At 35.6% G+C, this 21,364-nt stretch overlaps 1 protein-coding gene across 4 annotated transcripts in view; it reads left to right on the top strand.

The window, feature by feature from the left end:
- The first annotated feature begins 1,424 nt into the window (after positions 1 to 1,424).
- GSTCD (glutathione S-transferase C-terminal domain containing) overlaps positions 1,425 to 21,364 on the top strand; it is a 44,837-nt gene continuing 24,897 nt past the window's right edge. Inside the window, exons 1-5 of one of the 4 annotated variants that reach the window (XM_062493801.1) lie at positions 1,425 to 1,516; positions 2,332 to 2,763; positions 3,969 to 4,430; positions 7,662 to 7,916; positions 8,631 to 8,724. In XM_062493801.1, the coding sequence (XP_062349785.1) occupies positions 2,353 to 2,763; positions 3,969 to 4,430; positions 7,662 to 7,916; positions 8,631 to 8,724 (1,222 nt within the window). In that variant the 5' untranslated portion in view covers positions 1,425 to 1,516; positions 2,332 to 2,352. Of the gene's footprint in view, positions 1,517 to 2,096; positions 2,764 to 3,968; positions 4,431 to 7,527; positions 7,538 to 7,661; positions 7,917 to 8,630; positions 8,725 to 21,364 lie in introns of those variants that run through there. The other 3 variants (XM_062493804.1, XM_062493803.1, XM_062493802.1) reach the window with 3 other exon arrangements.

Raw genomic sequence — 21,364 nt, 5'->3', positions numbered from 1 at the left:
AGAGGTGAACTTATTTATAGACAGAACTCCTGGACAGGTTATTTTAGTTTTTCTTCTGTGAGAGAATTGAGAGTAAAATTAACCTGACTGTAGTTTTCATTGTCACGGACTGACCTTAAAAAACCCCAAAATGTCACAACCAACAAACAGCAAAGCCCTTAAAGAAAATTGTATGAATTTTTGGCTTGCCCTAGGACAGACATTCAGTGACGCTGAACTAAAAATTCTCTTTGTGCTTTTGCTTTTTGACATGTGTAACAGGAACGCAGGAAACTTCCACCTTGCAAGGCTCTTTGAGAGGAAAGTCTGTGAGATTTTCAGTTACTGGTGTGGTGGAGTGACATAGAAATTTTTGCAATAACCAACAATTTGAATAAATCCAGACTGATTGCTTTGGTATTCTAATGAGTTATGTAACAAGTTGCAGTCATTACAGAAGCCCATTTTGTTAAAATAATTCTAAGAAATTTTTAAAAATAAATTTTAAGAGTAGGTGATTAATAGATGGAAATTATAGAATAATATATTTTGGAAATAGAAAACTTGTCAGAGTTTACCAAATTATTTAGCAGTTTTCCATAGCATGAAAGTGACCAAAATAGCTGATTGAGTCCAGGAACATCAACTAGAAGAAAAAATTGAGTGATGAGGTGAATGTGTATGTCTGAGTGGTTTGCATGCCCAGCAAAAGATGGACTTGTGAGCTCTTTTGAGTTCCCATGGAAAACAAAAATAATAACCCAAATGCATACAAGAGTACTTCTTAATATTGAAAGAGGTACTGTAGTTGAGAATAGGAGTTTAAATGCTAGAAACTAGGGATGTGACTATGGTAGCAGTAAATCTTCTTGATTTACCTTTCTGGCAGTGCCTTCACTGTATGATTTCTACCACAGAGCTGTAGTTAGCATATAGAGTCTGTCTCAACTTCCATGCTGTCAAGATGTACCCAAATAAAATACCTTGTGGTAAAGTAGGTATTGCATTGTGTCCTGTCCTGTTCTTTGTGTGGCAGTGTATTAATTAAAGAAAAGCAACAGTACTCAGAGCCACTGTTCTTGTCATTCAGTGGTTGAAAATGTTCTGCTGTAACAGACATTAGTGTGTTCTTAATGTCAGGTTGACTTGATTTTATTCTTCCACTCCCTCTTTTTGGGCAATTGATTTGGCCCTGTGGTAGGTAATATAAAGTAGTAAGTGTGATGTACATGTCTACATGGGAAAAAATGAATAATCAAGATGTATCTAATGGAAACTTTTTTTTTTTTGAATACTTGCAGAATGTTTGTGTAATTGTGCAAAGACCTTATTAATCTAGACAGTTATGTAAATGACTGATACTGTTCCAGTGTCACTCGTGCTTTATACATATGTATATAAAACCCTATTATTCTGGCCTTTCTTAGCAACATTTCTATTTGTTTTCCTCACTACGCTCCAGCTGTGGTCTGTGACGCTCGTGGTAAGAGGGCCATCTAGTGTCTAAGGCTTTTCAGTGCCACCTGTCGTCTCTAAGGTAATGGGCAATTCTGCTGAGTGATGGAGCAGAAAAATTATTGCATCAGTGCCTTATGTTAAGCTCCTGTGGAATATTGCAGTAGGAAAATTGTAGCTTTCTACCCACTGTAAGGAAAACTAACTTGAATTTTTAATATACTGAGAAGATATTAATTTCAGCTCTGCTACTGTCAAATTTGACTTCTTTAAATTTGTTGTAAAGTAGTTGTGTGTTTGATGTGTTCATGTAGTATCATGAGGTAAGTGTTTATTTCCTTGTGAATCCTTCAGTTATCTCACCCAACTCTAGATTAGTTTTTAATACAGAAACCAATATTATTTCCCATGACCTAAATACCCATTATGAATGCCTTTTAGCAGTTACAAAAAGACAGATGTTTGTATTAGGGAACTGACTGTCATTGATATGTGCTCAGGAACCTGATTTTTGAAATAATCTGTGGTTATTATTGTGGGAGATTTTAATGTGAAAAAAAAGCGCCTCGCTCTAAGTTTATGAACTTAAAAATTTAAAATTAAACTTTTTCTTTAGGTTTTCTTTGATATCAGAAATATGCTAAAATTAAAAAAAAAATTTATGGAGATAATTTTCCTATTCATGATCTGGTATGTGAAGAGACAGTGTAGATGTGAAACCAATTTTTTCTCTCAAAGAAAGGCCTGCCAATTATTCAGGCAGGATGTCTTTGGTAGTGTCTTATGTTAAAATCAGTTGTAGCAGATAGTGGAAGAACCAGTGCTTTAAAGTTTGTTTGGTTTTTTTTTTTAATTCTGTATTATTTTATGAATGTTGTACTCTGATTTCTATTTCAGGAGCTTCATCTCAGGAAGAAGATGAAAGATAATGTTGCTGAAGAACATTTATATTTGGCTTTTTCTCATCAGTACAGAGATAGTATCTTTCCTCTTCATACATCCATCTCACTGTTTTTGCTATCCTACTGTGACTGCAAATTATTTAAAGTTTTCTTAGTGCCGACTGGCGAAGACGTGGGTGATCAGTGTGTGACAAAAAACCTTGCTGGTGATATTGAGGTCCATTTAATCTCCAGATGTCAGCTTCCAGTGGTTGTGCAGAGCTGCTGTTTACCTGCTGTTGTAGTGAAAGATGACAAATTCTGCCGAGCTGGGCTTTCTGTGGTCTTGAGACATATAATACAGAAAACATTCGAGGCAGATCCATCTAAAAAGGATGTTTTGGCACTCTTGGGCTTTAAGAAGACCTGCTTAAAAGCCTGTGCGGAAGTAAGTGTGTCTCTCTCTCTTAGATATTAGATTTAATGCTTTTTAATAAGCATTAAATGCTCTGAAGTAGATTCTTAATATTGATGTCAAGTAACTTCTTTTAGTAAAGAACTTAATTTGCTTAGAAAATGCGATTTCCTCTATGGAAAAGTACTTGTATTTTTGGCACAAAGATGAAAAATAATTAGTTTTGAAGATCCTACTTTTTAGCAGCACAAAATGAACCTTAATGTTAAAAAGTAGGACAGATCTTTGTTTCATGTCTTGCAATATAAATGAGTTAAAAGTTTGAAGTAAACTAAGAAATCCTAATTTCTTGCTATTTTTGGTTTCAAGAGCACTATATATTGTTAGCCTTCACTGTCAAGGTGGCTTTTGCTTAGCTTATCCTCACCAGGTTGTCCAGTGGCTTTTCAGCAGAGTGGCTACCTGGCCAGGTGGTCAATCCCTAGCCTGTACCATTCCAGGGTTTAAGTCCATCCTAGGTGTGGAATATTCTGAGTTTCATGTCAGTTCTCTCAGCTCACTCTCTAGTCTGTGCAGGCTCATGTGAATAGCAGCTTTGCCTTGGTGTTTGTTGAGAACTTTTTGCCTGCTCTTCTCAATTCCCTGTCATTCTTGATGGGAGTGTATTCCATCTCCCTCCACCAGGTAAAGATGATAAAATGAGATAGGCCTCAGCATAGACCCTTAAAGATTTCCACTCCTGACTGGCCTTCAGGTAGAGTGTGAACTATTAGCCAGCACTACCCCTTGAGTTGAGATGTCAGCCCATTTATCATCTAGCAGTTTACTCATCTGGCAGGTCATCCATCCAGACTTGCTTTCTTCATGCCTCTCAGGAGGCTGAACTCCACCCTGGCATGATTGCTATTTCCATGGTTGCTATTGATTACTGTGCCTTCAGATCAGTTCACAGCTTTGTTTCTTATGAGTTACACAGCCACCCTAATTTTATGTCAATAATAAGGAAATAAAAACATGCTATACTGCATAACCATTCTGCTATATGTATAATTTAGCTTCCTAACTCTGCTCTTGTAAAAGCAATACAGAAATATCTGAGTTTCTAAGATTAACAAAGAATGTGTTTAAAGATGGAATTCCTTTGCTCTAAGTGATTGAGTAACCACAGTAACCAGAAGTTACCCTAGGTTTAGTTTCTCTTTCTGTAGAGATGTTAATGATGTAAATTTATTTGACAGGTTAGCCAATGGACCAGGCTGTGTGAGATCAGCATACCTCTGGCTGTTGAAAGATTTTTGATGGCCTCTCCTGAGCACTGCCAGGCTATTCCTGATGACATTTTACAGTTTGAAAGGAAGCTTGGAGAACCTGTCCGAGTACATAATGATGACAAAATTCGAAGGCAGAAACTTCAACAACAGAAGGCAGGTGCCAAGACTAAAGTGCCTGTGCTTGGTGAAGAAGCAACAGAGGAGTTAAAACCAGGGGAAGTCCATGAACATCCACCCTCAAGTTTGGAACTGAGTCTAGCTTTCTCTAAACTACTTGCTCAGGAATCACCAGATGCAATCAACAGGGAGGCCCCTCACATCAGGAGAACAAAAACCTCTGACCTTCCACTCTTGGACCACGTTTTTGCAGAAGGGCTTTATTTTACTGTGGCAGATATAGTGCTTTTGCCATGCATCCATCAGTTCTTGGTAAGCTGACAAATTTTGCAAATATTAACTAGTGTACATGTAGGTTTTTTAAGAACCCAGAAGTTGTAAAATATGTTAAAATGAAACATATTGTGGTGTTTACAATGTGACCTTAACCCAAAATCAAGTAGTTGTCTTGTGTTTGTACAAACACTAAAAACAGGGATTGGTGAAGTCACTCAAGTTACTTCTAGATACAGAACATATAAATGGTTAGTAAACACTGTCAGCTGTTAAAATATTATACTGAAATATGTTGGCACCAATTTTTCCAGAAAACATTAGTTAAAAAATTGTAGTACAGGTGACTTGAGCTAAACTTAAAAACTACTTCTACAGTGAGAAAAACTTCTGTGGCAAGACTGTGCAAGAGTTTTGCTCAGCACTGTGAACTTAGTTTTATGAGGATAGATGCACAGGAGAGATTTAAGGAAATTACAGCTATGTCTTTATTTCCCATCACAGTAAAATGATACAATGAGTTTGCCTCCTACAGTTCTATTCCTGCAGTTACTCTATGAGATTTATAGCTAAGCTGATGTCTGTTCCAGGAACATTTGCATTTTGATTTTGCAAATTGGTTTGCCAAATCCCCCTTATGGTGTTTGAAAACAAATGGAGTTCCTGGAGAAAATCCTATTAGTCAGATTGAGGATAACAGTCTCAAAAATCAAGATAATGATAATCAAATACTGCGACAAATGTCTACTTTATAACTTCTTTAACCAGTGTCATAGTCCTCCTGTATGATGATAGTAATATGCTGCCTTTGAATTAAGATGGTGAGTTATTTTACAGAAATGCTTCTTAATTCACATCTGCTTTGTTTGGTTTGCAAATCACATAATTGGAGGAGAACAGCAACTTCTGCATGGATGATACTAAACGAAAGTATTAAGGCAAAATGCTTTCTTACCATTTAAAAAACTTTAATGTATTTCAGCCATTGTTTTTCCAGGACCTTTTTAAATAAGAGCTTAACTTTTAGAGTAATATTTGATTTACTGGTGCTAGGCATGAGAAGGTTTTTGCATCAGGTCCTTAATTGATTTCAGCAATGTAGTTGGAATCATTCTTTGGGTATACTGTGAGCAGCTGAGAATTTTTTTATTTATTGACTTTTTATATGTTACCCTTGAGCCCTGGTGTTCTCCAGCTCATTAACTAGGTATTTTACAGTACACTCTGTTAGCTCACACCAAGGATTGCCCTGAAAACCTGTCTTTCAGTTTCATTTTTACCTAATTTACAAGAGCTCTGGGATAATGTTTGTTTATTTCTGTTCTCTGGTGAATGATCACTTTCTAAGCAATTATACCTTGATGCCTAGTTGTCATCAAAATTGGAAAACTTACATCTGAAAGCTTCTTGCAGGCAGTGAGTGGAAACTGCTCTTGTTGATGGAAGCCCCAGAATTTAATTCTGTATTAAAGTGTTGTTTGTCACTTGTATAACTGGACTTCCTGGATTGTGTTTAAAAAAATCACTGTAGTTGCAGTTCCACTTTGAATTAAGGGTGTGAATAATAATGAAGTCTTAAGTGAGTATGTGTCTGGAAAATATCATCCTATTAATATGAGGAGACCTGACTAGCTGATTGTAATTATAATTACCAAAAGTAAGATAATGAAGCTGAAGGGTTGTTTTTCATTACCTCATTTCGTTGCTGTTATCATTCTAAGGTTACCTTTGTTATGCTTTCTATTAGTTGTAACTGTTGAAAATTAATAGAAGTATAACAAAAGCTCAGTCTCTCATCTGGGAAAAAAACATTATTCACTTTTTAAAATACAATTTTGAACACTTGATAACAAGTGTAACAGTGTCTCTTAGAATTGCTTTCCAAAAGACTTCCTCCTTAACTGAATTAATGTGTTTTTGCCCATGTTACTATTAGGATATGAAATTAGATACTGAAGTTATACAGTTCATCCTTCTTTTGCTCATTTAGCTATTGCTGATTACTTGTGATTACCCTAAGCACATTATAAACGCAGCATGCAGGAGAGCTGTTGGAAATTTTGTGTCATTTCAAGTGTTCTTTACCAATTTCCATTTCCACACTGCGGACAAATCCAGGGAAGAATGTTGGTTTTGCATGGCCTTTTCTGCCTGTTCCTGTAATAATGAATTTTAATTTTCTGTTTAAAGCAGGCACAGCATCACAGAATAGTTGAAATTGGAGTAATTGAGGTTGGAAGTCACATCTGGAGCTATTCTTGCCTAACCATCCCTCTCAGAGCAGGGTCAGCTAGAGCCAGTTGTCCAGGATCCTGTCCAGTCATATTTTGATTGTCTCTAAGGAGATTTCACAACCTCTCCTGTAAGAAGATGATCTCCATTGTTCTAGAATGTTTGCGAATCTAAACAAAAGTTTTTGATTTCATTAAATTCATATTTTTTAAAGTAGCTGGACTTCATCTTAAAAAGTGGTTTGGGTATATATTTTTTTTAATATGTGCAACCTACTCTTACTTAAATGTTTTTATTTCATTTGTTGCACTTAAAATACTAGTTTCTATTGGATGCCACATTAACTGTTAATCACATACACTTAATTCAGAAAAGAGGTACACTAGCTACTGTTATTGTATAAAAATATGAACTTAAGATTCTAAAACATAATACACAATTAAAAAAATATTCTGTACTAATTTAAAAAAAGCCACAGATGTAATGCATAGAGTTGAGTAATGAACAGGGGGAATGTATGCCTGTTACCACATAGTCTAGGGTATTTCAGGCTTGTAGTCCCCAGCAAAACAGCTGTCAATGGATGGATGTTGGATGAGCTTTTAAGGGATACTTGTGGGAAAGACCATTCAGGTAACATAATGTCATGCTTGGAGTTCAGTATTCATTGGAAATTACTGCATTGGGGATTTTTGTGTAACAACCGAGCAAAACTAATCATTCCTAGGTTAGAAAATAGCACATATTTAAGAGGATTATTTTTACGGAGTCTTCCTGTTACTGACTGAAATTATGATTAAAATTGATGATATAAACCTTTTCATCCTATTAAGCAAGTGGGAATTGCAGATAAAAATCTAAAATGGTCAACTGGCAATTCCATCTGGAGCTCTGAATCAGCTAGTTTTTGTATTGTCATCATGCTGTGAGTGCATGTGCTCAGTATGGAGCTGAGCTCGCTCCTGTAGTTTGTTCCTTTTGGTGGCTTGCAGCAAGACATTTACAGTAGTCACTAACCTTCTCATGTTATTATTCTAGGTTTTCAGCAGGAAACAAGGCAAAAATCTGGTAAACTTGCCGCTGATATCCAGTTGGTATCAAAGAGTTCAAGAAGTACCTGGAATAAAGAAAGCTGCTGGCAAATGCAACATGGAGCTTCTCCAGTTTCCAGAGTTGACATCTGCTCCCAAGGAGCAGCTGCAGGACTCTGCTTCAGTTCCTGATGAGTTAGAAGAGGATAATGAAGACAGTCATTTTATAGGTGGTCCAAGGCCAACCATGACTAAGTTAATGGTAATTTGAGCTTATTAATGAGTTATTTTTATAGCCATATTTGCCTGGTTTGGAGTAAGTAGAATTTATTAGAATTGTACAAGCTAATTTTGACAGCCTTGAACATCTTCATACTCTTTGTTTGCCTTGAATCTGATATGCATTGACTTAGAAGTGATTCTACTTTTTTCTTCTCTTCTGATATTTGATTGATATCAGGATTTGGGCAAAGATAGGACTGCTGGAGCCCTATCAATAATTCTGAATAATCAAAGCAACTTTTTGTTTGAATTGCAATACACTGTTTCTCTTTTAAAGATATTTATATAAAGAATGACAAAAAACTGTTGCTTTTATGTTTGGCTTCATTATCCAACCTTTTCAATTGGGTTGTTTTGTGTTTTTTTTTTTTGTTTTCTTGCTGTTTGATTAAAGCTTTGAACATCTGGGAACCCTAATGAGTTTTGTTAAAGAAAACTGTCCATCATGTTCCGTAATTCAGTATCTTTTGCATAGAAGCTGACAGCATTTCCTAAAAAGAAACATCAGGGCTTTTTTGTGAGAATGAGAGAAATACATAGTTTGAGTGTTGTATTATGTAGAGTCATCTGCCTGTTCAGTTTCACTTAGATTGACAGTGTTGCAGTTTGATCTGATGCCATTAAATTTAGTGAGAATTTTGGTACCACCATAAATGGATAAAAAGTCTTAATTTTTTTTCCTCCTTTCATGAAGGAAAATGGAATCGAAGCAAAGTTTTCTCCTCATCCATGCCCCAACTGGACCGTAGACTGGACCAGTCTTCCCTCTGCAGTCAGTCCTGGGGAAGGTGAGGGTTTGTATGTCTGTGTGTGTATTTAACAGGGTCATCTTCTGGTGAAGCTGCTTAACTGTTTCATAAGAAAATACGCCAGTTTTCAGTATGTTTCAGAGCTAAGACAGGTAAGCAATTTCAAATCTGTATTAAAATTCAAGTCTGTATGTGACACATGGTGACATAACTTCCCTCAGGTCATCAACAGCTGATGGGCAAACTGGGAACAAAAGATTGGCCTTGATTTCAGTCAGCAGTTGACACAATTCAAAAATCCTGATCAAGCTCAATGCTTGGTTGTGTTGAGTTTTCCATAGAGGTAAATGCATCCATAGATACCTTCCATAGGAATAAAGTTGTTGTGGTTGTCATTATGTACAGACAGTAAAAAGAGAGTGGCATATCAGAATAAAAAAGTATAGGTGGTCACAATATGAGACAGAAGGAAAATGAGATATATCATGTGATTATTTCCCTGTGCTGATGTACATCATCATAGGAAATGTTTTCATTTTTTTCTTAGCAAGGCAGAGGCTGAAAATTTTGGCCAGAGGGGCTTGTTGAAATAACACTGTTGAATGGAAATAGTGTGCTACTGCTAATTATATGTGAGGTTGAGGGAAGAGGTGATTATATTTAATTTGTGACCAGCAAAGAAATGCATCTTATCTGTGGTTTTATTAGGCAGCATTAGAAAAGAGGTTTTATTCCTTTTTGGAACTTCAGTCAATCGTGGATTCTTTGCTTGTGTTCCTGGTCCTGCATGCGTGAATGGAATTCATTGTCTTCACGTTCATTTCCTACTCACTGCAAAGGCTTTGTGGATATTAAGACCAGTTTGGCTGGATATGATTACAGGTGCTTCCTTTAGGCTCATCCAAAGCCTATTAAAGGGAGCAACAAAGTGTGTGACTGTGGGGTTGGATGGTGATAACCCTTTCACTGCTTTATTGCTCTGGGGATATATGGACATAGAAACCTTTTGTGCTGTCATATTTTTTCATCAAACATTGTATTCACTGTGAAACAAAGAAAGAAAGAAAGATATTTTTTTAAAAACAGGAAGTTATCTTTTTTCTTTAAAACAGCTTTTTATTTATTGACTTTTTTTTATCCAACTGTGAAATTCAAGAATGAGAGGTAACTGACCTACAGTCTTACAAACTCGTACTACTTTTCTCATGAGTTGAAATAGTTGTTAAACAGGAAGTAAAATAACTTAAGATAAATGCTTTATTTGTGCTATTTCATCTGAAATGAACCATGATTTCAGTAACAGTATGCATGAAATAGTATTTACTTACAGAGTAAAATAATGTTTATATTTGTAATTTTGCAACATCTTTGAAATTTTGAATAACACAGGCTAGAGCAGTAACACAGAGCATAGTGTTCCAGTTCTGTGGAATTAACTGATGTTTTGATTAAACAGTCCTGGCGGAAACCAAACAATAATCCTGAAGGGTCAGTGTTAGCTTCAGCTTCCAGAACTGTTATTAAGTAAAGGATACTTTAATGTAGTGTGGCTTCTCAACAGAGAAAGAAGAAAATTTTAAGGATTTTCTAACACTCATTGTAAACAAAATCAGTTTTTTAATGAAAGGACCAGCACTTAACGTTGTAATTATCTTTTAATCAATATAAAAGTTTGTGACTTTGTGTCCATGTTAAAGTTGTTTATAATAGCTCATAGAACTGAATAATATTATAATTGTGGAACAAATGGTATATTAGATGCAGAGTTATTTGATTTGAAATTGTCAGAATTGATTCAATATATCCAGGTTGTTTCTGGGTTTTTTATGAGGCTAGGTCTCTTTTTGTTCTGCTTTTTATATTGGTATTACCTTTTGAATATTTTGACATGAAAGATGCTTTCTAAGATGAGAATACATTATGCTTAAAAATAAAAGATGGTTTAGGGAATCTGACATTTTATGAAAACTTTTGCCGATCAAGAGATGCAAATTTTGTGTTTTACTTTAAAAGTTAAAAGCAACTATATTTTTAAAATTAAATCCAGACAGTCATTTATTCTGTAAAACAAAAAGAGTTAAAAGAAACAGTTTAAGGTTCTTTATTTCCCTTTCAAGCCTGTCATAACTTTTTGAAAGACTTTGAAGATTTTTTTTTTAATTGTGTTTTAGCCTTCTTCAGTGTTTCAGGCATCCTGAAGCAGGAACTCATCCTTCTTCAGCTGATTTTTCCATATCATATGTGGCCTGCAAGCCACATGGGTGTAACAGTACAAGGGAAACTCAACTGAAGCTGCTTCTCATTAACTTCTCCTTAAAGTTAGAGTTTTGCTGTACGCATTTAAATAAGTTTAAAACACATTTATATGTGCATTATATTTTGCAGTTCAAGATCTGGAAAACCTGTGATTGCCATGCAGCCAGGTTACCTCATATTCTTGATACATACTTGAGAAGTAAATAATTTTCAGTAACAAAGAAAAAGCAAAAATTCTCATTTTTGTAGTACAGGCAACGCTGGTGTATCTTCTTCTACTGGCTTGCCTTAATAAGGGTATTCTTGCAAAACTTTGTATTTCGTAGGTGATTTCTTAGGATCTTTTGACTGTTCAGGGATATAACATTGGGTAGTTGGCCTGAGGACAATTTTCATGGAAGTTTGAATGAAATTACTAATTTTTCAACAAAAAAATCTTCTGGTTTAACTCAAAATAATAACTTACCATGCTCTTCCTCGCTTTTTCTTCTGTGACTGTCTCAGGTTACCAAGCAAAACAAGGGAAGGGAATTAATTTTATATATTTATAATGCCTATTTGGAGACAGCAGGCAAAGCTGTTATATGTTAAAGTTAAATTAGTGTGTAGTAATGATTTTTAGGCACAATGATTTACTGAAATGAATACTCTTTGAAAACATAGCTGGTTTCCATGCTGTCTTGGTTTGAAAAGACAGGTATCTGCTAAAGGAAGGCAGGAGCCTCTCTTGAAATGGAAAATATAAGCCCCCTCCCTCCAAATGATTATAATTTTGAAATTAAGGACCTCTCAGGCAAAGATATGGGAATATGAATAACAGTTCTTTACTAGGAAAATTAAAATAATAATACAGTAATACAGAAAAACCACTGACGGAGTCAAAATACAGCCTGACACCCCATCAGTCAAGGTTCCGGTAGCATTCCAATTAAATGGTGGCTGCAGTGCTCCTGGAGTGACAGATGTGGTTCTTTTAAAGCAGTGGTTCTGTAGAAGGATACAGTTTTACCTCTGAAGGTCCAGTGGTGGTGTAGATAGGCCTGGCCTTCCTCATGGAAAAAAAGACTGCCCTGATGTTCCAAATCTCAGATTTTATCTAGGTAGGAAATGCTTGGGGTGGGGCATCTCACAATGGGATGTTATAATTTTATCAGTCCTGCAGTGAGACTCAATGGCCCATTAACAGAAGATACCTCCCTGGACAAAGGATGGCTCTCAGAAGGGATAAAGAAAACTGCCCTGCCTGGTTTTAACAGCTGGCCCATTAACAGAGGATATGCCCTCCAGAGTTATGAGGGGTGGGTCATGGAAAAGATGAAGAACACCGCTCCATGTGGTTTCAACAGCTGGTGATAGAAGACATGCTTCTAGTTACATCGTGCATTGCAACCTAAGACACCTGCCTCATGAAATCAATGCATATGCACTTGTAAGGAATACAAGTTCAGTATATTTATGTTTGCTTGAAGTCTGTTGCGTTTTCTTAAGTGATGTTTTGATCTAAATGGCATGCCTACAGCCTCTGAAATATTAAAAATCTACAAAGAAAAAACAGCCGTTGCTAGTGTATCTTCCTAAAAATGATACTAGAAAGAATGATACCAAATTATAACAGCTGCATTTTGATTCAGTGAGGACACATTCTCCTTGGTGTTTGGCTTGCTCTGTAAAATCCCGTAGTGATGAATGTGATTGATGGACTTTCATATGGCTGATAGCCATACTGGAAAGTGTCACCTTTGTTTCAGTGCCTTGCTTTGTGGAGTAAGTGGAAGCCCTCAGAGAATTACTGAAGCCTTGATGCTTCATATTGAATATCTCCTACAACAAAAGTTAGGTTTTGATGAGATCTAATTCCTAGAGGTATGATTTTTAAAGTTCACAAGTCCTTGTTAATTGGGAGTTTATAAGGCTTTGGAGAGATTTGTTTTGTAGAGTACTCTACATAAAGTCAGCGTATGCTTTTTTTTTAATCCTGTTGAGGTTTGTGTTTCTTTACTTGAATATACTAAAGAATTAAAATTAATTACTGCAGTTTGCAAGTTGAAATGTTTTATAGATTTATGGATTGAGCGCTGAAGATAATTCATAATGATTTGTTTTTGTAAATTCACCGTTGTCTTGGTTCTGATGGTTGAAGCATGTTCTTGATTAATCCACAATGAACTTTCACAAAATGTCTGCACTTAACAGTCAGTGGCCTAAACTGACTTTTCCTGTGTGGAATTTGACTGTGATCTTCCCTCGATAAAATAGTTTTATTTGTTGGACTGTGAGGTTTTTTTTTTTTGTCTCTGAAGTTCTTAGATATGTGGAAGGGCATAAACCCCAAAAATATTAACTCATAGGTGCCTAGCAGATATTTTTAGCAAGGTTGTTAAATTAATTTTTCGTATCTTAATCAGAAATCTTTAATAAATGTTAAGTAGCTTGCTAAGTAACTCTGCTCATTGTTTTATTTAAACTGTTTGGTCTTTCTTTTTCTCCTGATGTAGTAGAATTTACTAGTTTCCTTCTCCCTTTTATATTTCTATGTTCCTTCTTCATGGGATAGCAGAGCCCCAAAGTTACATTATTCATCTCTTAAACCAGAGGTTTAGAGATTACATTTGTACTAAGTACTCCATGGCATGGAGGTGCAGGTCATTTTTTGTGGAAGGTTACTATTGCGGAGTGAAGGAACGCCGATCCATTCTCACAGTTATGGTTTTGAACAATATCCATCAAATATCCAGATGATTAATATGATTTTAAAAGACATTTTCTTTTGAACATGACTCAAAATCACCATCAGAGGTATTTTTGGGGAACAAATATATAGAAATCAATATAAATCACCATCAGAGGTATTTTTTGGGAACAAAAATATAGAGATTAATATCCTTTAATGATTAGTACGGTGTACTTCGGAGTGATACTGTGCTACGGAGTGTCACTTTGTAGAGAAGGCAGTAATGACAGATCATATTTGTATTACAAAGATTTAGGAGGAGGAGGAGGAATTAACACTTTTCTATCTCCAAATATTCTAGATATGCTATTGGATAAAATGTTAAATTATTGTTGACATTACTCTTAATAATATTTTTCCATAATATACCAATATCTTGGTATCTTCAGTTACTGTATAATTTAAATTGATTTTCTGTAGCAGCAGTCTTGAGTTTAAAAGGGATATTTGATCTGCTTCAGTATTCCTGTATTTCTTTCTGTAAAATGTCTTCATTACTTATTTGAAGATTGTTCCGTAGGTTTTGTCATTAGACTTAAATCCCAGTTACACCAGTGATAGCTTGTGTCCTTTAGCTCTTTTATGTCACCCATTTGCCATATCCCAGAGTGTGGGGATTCATAATGCACTTACCTAAGCAGAATAATCTACAAAAGGATTTAAATTTAGTGGGGTTTTACCTGTCTTTACAGTATTGTTGTAGGTCACTTACATTGCTGTTTTCTAGACATAGTAACTGAGGGACAGCTGAGTGTTAACGTGGCTATTCTGTGTTTCCTCTACAAAGCATAAGTGGTGCTTTCAGGCAGAGGCATCAGGAGACTTTGATACCCCTACAACAGCACTTTGGCTTTTTTACCTTCTTCAAAGTGTAATGTTTAGCTATGTAATGTCTTTCAAGAGCAGAATCATTTTTTCTTGGCTCTGTGTGTGACTTCTGGAGCTTAATCTTCAGGGACCACAGGAGGGCAGCACAATCTCTTTGGATATGGAGCTGCACCTGGGTGGATGAAGCTGTGCTCTGGACTAAGGAGCCGTCCTAGAGAAAGATGCTTTTATGTGGCAGTTTTCAGCTCAGTAATCTCTAGTCCCAAAATTTGGTACCACCTGTTGTAAAAAGTGATTTAAAACATTTTTCTCCCCTCTTTGAATTACAGTTGATAATTTAACAGTTGACACATTAATTGCGTTGGAGTACACTTGAAAGCAATAATTGCTGTATAAGCACAGCAGAGTAACATCTTCTGTCTTGAATATTTTCAAATCTAAGAAAAGAGGCAATAGTTGAGCAGGGAGGGGAAAAGTTGATCAGTTCAACTTCTGCTAGAGTTTTATATTCTTTGGGAAAAAGGAGTAATTCTGGGAAGATATTTGTAAGGAAATGAGGAGCTTAATGGAAATTTTTGCAATTTTTTTCTGGCTTACAAGTAACAACATGCAGAGATTTATGCAAGATATATATATTTTTTAAAATTGGTCAATAAATACTGCAGTAGTTCAAGGGCCCGTGCTGTGGAATTAAAAACATGGTAGCGTCGTAGGCTAGTTTATGGCTGGAATTCAAAGGAAGGGAAGTTACTTGCTGAATATGTTAGAAGACAAAATAGACAAATGACAGGATGTAAAGGAACTAAGCAGTAATTCATTGATTTTTTATTTTGTAGCAACACTGAGCACATGAGAATATGTGACCATCCTCATTAGGATGGGAGGAAAGTAAAAGTCAGAAAGTGAAGAGCTGTTTGGCCTAAACATTGCCAGGAACAAAACATTGAAAATGAACCCCAGAAACAAGGCAAAAAAAGATTCTCTATCTTAATTGAACCTTTTATGGGTTCTCTTCCTGATATAATCTTGCTTTCAAAAATAAAGGCACTGGGAAATTACACAGAGGATAAGATCAGATTGACTAAATATGAGAAGAAAGGTACAGTCTCTGTGCTTATGCACAGGAAAGGCTACAACCTGGAAAGCAAATGAAACTGAGCCCAAGTGTTTCTCCTTCTCTTACTCAGTAACAAAATAGTGCAAACACATCAAAATAATTTATATAATGTTCTCACTCCAGTTTATTGACACTCATATTTTGTTCTGGGGCTAAGTCCTTTAAAAACATTATTTATTGTTTTTTTGGGGGGGAAAGTAGGACTTGTTGAAAGTTGAAATACTTCATAGATGATTTTTTTTTTTTGTAATGATCTTTGGAGTACACATTAGATTATTTGTGAATAGATAATTCAAGCTGTGTTCTTAATTTGCAGTTTTGTTTTTACCTGATTGCTGAAACTCTATTAATCTCTCCTACTTAGTATTTAATATCATTAAGTAGCTATTTCTAAGGATACTGGTAGTTTCCAGAGTCTGTGATTGCCCAAATTTTGTGGGCATTCATAAATTATCATAGTAAATAAAATGGAGGTTTATTTTGTGGTTATTAAACTAAACAGTTTCCTTAAGAAATGTAGGCAAGCATGTTTTGAACAACTTATTTCCCAGGATTTTATACATTGCAAGTATAGAACTGCCTTCTTGTAGCATCATTACCAAGGTATTGTCAAGTTTTGTGCAGTATTAATGAATTTCTGGGAGCTCTTTGTTGACATTGTATAAGGAGTTGATGAATCACAGGATATTTCATCCCAGCAGTACAATAGGCTCGTGCACATAAAATGTACCTTGAACATAATGTTTGTGCTCAAAGGTGAGCACTGTGTGAGGGGCTGCATATACCTGTTTATTCTCTCCCCCAATCTTGCTGTCTTGCAGAGCTGAGGTATGGATTTTGTGTCCAAACCATAAATCAGCTGTGACAAAGTGTGAGTTCAGGAGGAATTTTTCTCTCTCGGAGTTGCTTATGGCTTCCATCTGCACTTTCATCAGTTTTGGATATTCCTGTTAAGAACCATGAATGCATTATTTGATTTGGATACAGTTTTACATTGGATAAGGTCAGGAGTTCGATTTTGGCTTTTCCTGAAGGCGAGTTTGTATGCACAGTTGTTCATTTAAAGTTCTAATCAGCAATTTCAAGGAAGTCAGTACTGATGTGTTTGAGAAGAAAACCCCAAACCTAATAGTGTTTTAAAGAAAAGGTAAAATTATTGTGAATTATTCACAATCTCTTCTGAGTAGTTTGATGCTTTCAGTACTTTTAATTACACAAAAGAAAGGCCAGACTACTGTGTGCTTAGTGTTTTATTGAAGGTGGTATTAATTATTTTGTACTCTAAATGCCTCTTCTCCAGATGGTTTGGAAATGCTTCTGAAAAGTTAATTTTTGGCTCATGTCTCATATCAAATTTCTGGCATCTTACCATAGCAGTATGGAAGGGAGTTCACATCCTTTAGAACTTTATAAAGTATTGAAGAGCAAAGGCAAGTAGGAACTACATCTGTTTGTAGAAACATTTTGTAAGTGTAGAAGAATTGGAGAATAATCTCAATATTAAAATGAGTCCAACCTAATCTGAAGCAATAACATTTGTCCCCTCCTAGTGCAGAATACTGATCTAAGCATCCAGAGATAATGGAGAGAGATATGGTGCTTGTATTTCAGCGCGGGCTTTAAAGTTTTGCAGGTCTGTCATAGAGTTGTTGGTCTTTGTGTTGATGTTTAAATGGCTCAGGTAAGTAGTGTGAGTAGACCAGCTGAAGTACCATTCATGTAGTCATTCCATCAGCACGCTTTCCCTGGAATATTCTGATATATCTGATTGGTGGAGGGCTCTTAAATCTGCTTACGTGCTCTTGAATATCCCACTTGCAAATCTTCCATGTATTCTTGTATTTTTAGTGTCAAGAAATAAGAAACAAAAGAACATCCCCCCCACCTCAAAGTTTCAGATACTTCTTAGCAGTATAAACTGTTTTGAGTGCTTCCATAGAGTGCAACTGGACGAAGTTTTTACCTTGGCTCTTGGTTGCATTGCATGTTTTCTGCAGAATTTCATTTGTTAGGAACTAGAGGATGCTGGACAAAAGTAAAAATGGACTCTTAAACTTTACAGTTTTGTACAAACACTCCTTGCTGTTCTGAACTTTGTACCTTTAAGGCTGCTCTGAACATCTGCTCAGGTTGTAAATGGTTCTAGGCGGGATACGTGACATTCAAGGCTATATATGGAAACTGGTATTCTTTCCCTGTTCTTCATAGCTGGAGACAGGGGAAATGTTGGTGTATGTCATGAACTGCCTTGAGGTAGCATTTCATGCTGCATCCTGGATGGGATCATGCATTTGGTACAAGTTGAGGGGGATTTAATTAACCAGTGTCTTTATTAAACAACACGGTGCTTTTACTTGCACAATATTTGCTAGTTTCGTGCAAGAAATAAGTCAATTTATAGATATTTTTAATCATGCCTTGTATTTCTATTGTGTCTTACAGTCATAATGCATATATTTTGCTTGAAATTTTATGTATCTGTTCATATAAATCTTACGTTTTTGTATTGTCAACAGAAGCCACATATACGTATACATGTATACGTATACACATATACACATATATGTGTACACGTATGCACATATACACATATGTACATATACAGCCAGATCTCAAAATGCATGTTTCAATAATGTAACTAAGGATTTGGTGTTTGTATGTTTGTAGCTCATTTTCCCCCTCATACAGGGAAAAGGATGTAGTTTAATCTTTGCTTAGAAATAGTGACTTGAAAAAATGAACTAGGTTATCAGACTTTCTGCATAAGTTAAATTGTGTGGATTTTAATGACTAAATCAGCATAAATGTGGATAAATTTCTAGTATTTGTAATATTTTAATTTGATGATTTGGGCTTTTTTTCCTTATATTCTTTAGACCTTTTCAACAGTAACAGGCAGAATTACTGTTTTTACTTTTAACAAGAGTCCTATAACTGCTACAAATCAAAGTTTGAGCTTTCTTATCATAGTAGTCATCTCTTGGTCTATGGGGTTTGAAGGCCAGGGATTTTCCTGTTTATATTCCTGTAGCACCTCAGCTTCACAACAGAAGCAATGGTCTCCTTGTCAGATTTCTTTGCAGCAGAAGTCTGATCTGAATTTGACATTGGCATACTGCTGTACTTGTGACAAATTATGCACAGTTTGGAACTTGTGCCTGAATACTGCTGTGCTAGTCCTGAAAGGACACCTGGAACCTGGCTTGGCTTAACAACAGTGCAGTAGAGACCATGGTGGCTAAATAAAAGCTGTTGCAGAACAAGTTAAATGTTTCTTAACAAAAAGTTGGGGCAAGGGAGGTGGAATTAGAGGTATTATTTAAGTTCCCAGAGTGATGTTGAATCAATGCTTTGACATAGCAGGAGCCTTCATTTTTGCTTCAGTAGTAGTAGCACACAAGTATAAAATTGTATTGTAGGATATTTATGACATCCTTTAAAATAATTAGGTTTATGGATGTGCTTCATTTTTCTTGTAATGGAAACACAAAAGTGTAAGCAAGTACTGTGAATGTAACTAGGAGGTTGGTTTGTTTTTTTTTTTTTTTGTATGTAACTTTTAGAATCGAGGGTTAAGAAATGATGTTTACTCTTGAACAGCTTCTAAATTTATTCTTGTAGCTAATTTGGTTCTTTACCCATGAAGTACAGCTTTTCTATGTGTGCTAATGCTGAATATTGAGGAATATGATTATGAAAGCCAACATAAATGAATATATAGCCATCTTTCAAAATTGTTAGTGTCCCTGTGTTCTGTAATGTATTTTTTTGAGCACAGTCTTTTACTGTACAATTTTTGTGAAGCATTGCCATTATTTCTTCAGTATGTTCTCGTAATTTTTGAAAGACTGGAAATGATTTCTTCATTAAAATAATCTACTTCTCTAAAACCAAAACAAACCCCCAAAAAACCCAGCTGAACTGAGACAGAACACATCTTTATCCTCAGTTCTACACTACTCAAAAACATCTGCCAAATGGATTACTTTCCATCTTATCTGCAGCACGTATTTGACATTCCTCTGCTTGTGCTTATTACCGGATGCTTTGGCCCACTTGTGATCTCTCTTGATGTATATTGGCATTATAAACTCTCTGTAACTTATTTGGATGATGTTAGGTAAGACATAATGCAGAAAATAAATAATACCTTCAGCCAAACTTTCTTGACATTTTGGATCTTAATTGTTTTGTAAACAAAGGTTAGCGTGTTGTTTCTATGTTTGTGTTGCACAATTTCCCAGGGTTTTTTTTTTTTGTGGTTAATGCATGCATTTTGCATCTCTGTATGTTTTTAACTGTGGCATGAAGCTGATGCTCACTTGTGGGGAGGAAGTAGAACATATGGCAGAGATTATCAATATTGAACTCCTATTTGAGCCACAAGGTCAGAAATTTTATATAAAGATAAGGTTGGTAGGTTATTGCAATGGCAAATAGTGGGGCTGAAAATCACAGGAATAACTTTCTGCAAAACACACTTGTAGATTGCACTTTGCTTGGGTCTGTCACATTCAAAACATGCAGGTTTAGGTGGATGCACTTGTTTATGATTGTGCTATCAAAAAGATGAACAGATTTTGTGCTGTGTTTTTTCCTGAAAGTCCTGCAAGGATAAATTAATCTTGAATAATTAGGTAGTATCTCATATCTAGTTCAAGACTCTTTATGAATGTAGAGCTTTTTTTAATAAGTTGTTGATAATTTTAATAAGTATGGAAATAGTTGCTTAAGCTATTTCTTATTAGCTATTTCTTAAGCTAGCTAAACAGCTATAAGGAAACTTCATTTCAACTTTGTTTTTATTTAGTTAACTTAATTTTTGCAGTGGCTTGTAGAGCTTACTCTTCCTCACTGCAACCACATGTGTACTTTGTTTCAGAGTAGAAATAGTCCTAATGAGTTCATATAAAAACTGAGCAATAAGAGCTTCAGTGGAATCACAACTTTTTAGTTTTATGTTGTTCATTAAGGTGACTCAGATTTGCTACTGTGCAGTATACACAATACCAGAGAAATAACCATTAAGACTAGTTATTTCTTTCAGTTTTGTGTCACAAATATGGTGCATAGCTGAGTGCTCCCTACTGTGTGAGTTTTGTATTTCATTTAATTTTATTGTCTGTCAGAGAGGGACAGAGCACGGTGCTCAACTAATTTTTCTGAAGTCTTTTCAGTACTAGTTAATTAATTAAAAGAAAAACCCTCGCGCTGTAATATTTTAGTTATAACACAAAACAGCTTTATAGAGAAATCAAATCTGATAGAGTATGGTCTGTTGTACATCCAGTGGTTGCTGCATGAATAAAATTAGAAGCATACTTTGTTATTATATTTTTGTATAAAGTGGCAGTACAAGAGAAGAAATGGACTTTACAGACTTTGATTTATCAAAGGATCTCAAATTCCTGTGTACTTAAGGGGGGAATTGAATGGAAAGCCATTGATTCTCTTCCATCCTCAAATTGCAGTGCCTGTAGACTTGCATTTTTCTGCCAATATTTGCCATTTGCAGGTACACAATGGAGATTGTGATTACTGTTTCGCAGCTCAGGCTTTCATGGCATTTTGAATTTAAAATATCTCTTTAAAATTACTGAATACTCAGTTAAGGATACTTCTGTAGTCCCATATAATCTTTTCTCCCTCATTGCAATAAACAATTTTCCATGTAATTGCATTGTAATTTTTAGTATATATATGCTTGTTCTGACTTTGGGTCTTCTCAGCTTGGTTTACTCCAGAAG

Source organism: Cinclus cinclus, chromosome 5, assembly GCF_963662255.1.
Source record: "Cinclus cinclus chromosome 5, bCinCin1.1, whole genome shotgun sequence".
Lineage (NCBI taxonomy): Eukaryota > Metazoa > Chordata > Aves > Passeriformes > Cinclidae > Cinclus > Cinclus cinclus.
Note: the sequence above shows the minus strand (reverse complement) of the source record. Positions and strands in the feature narration are given on the sequence as shown.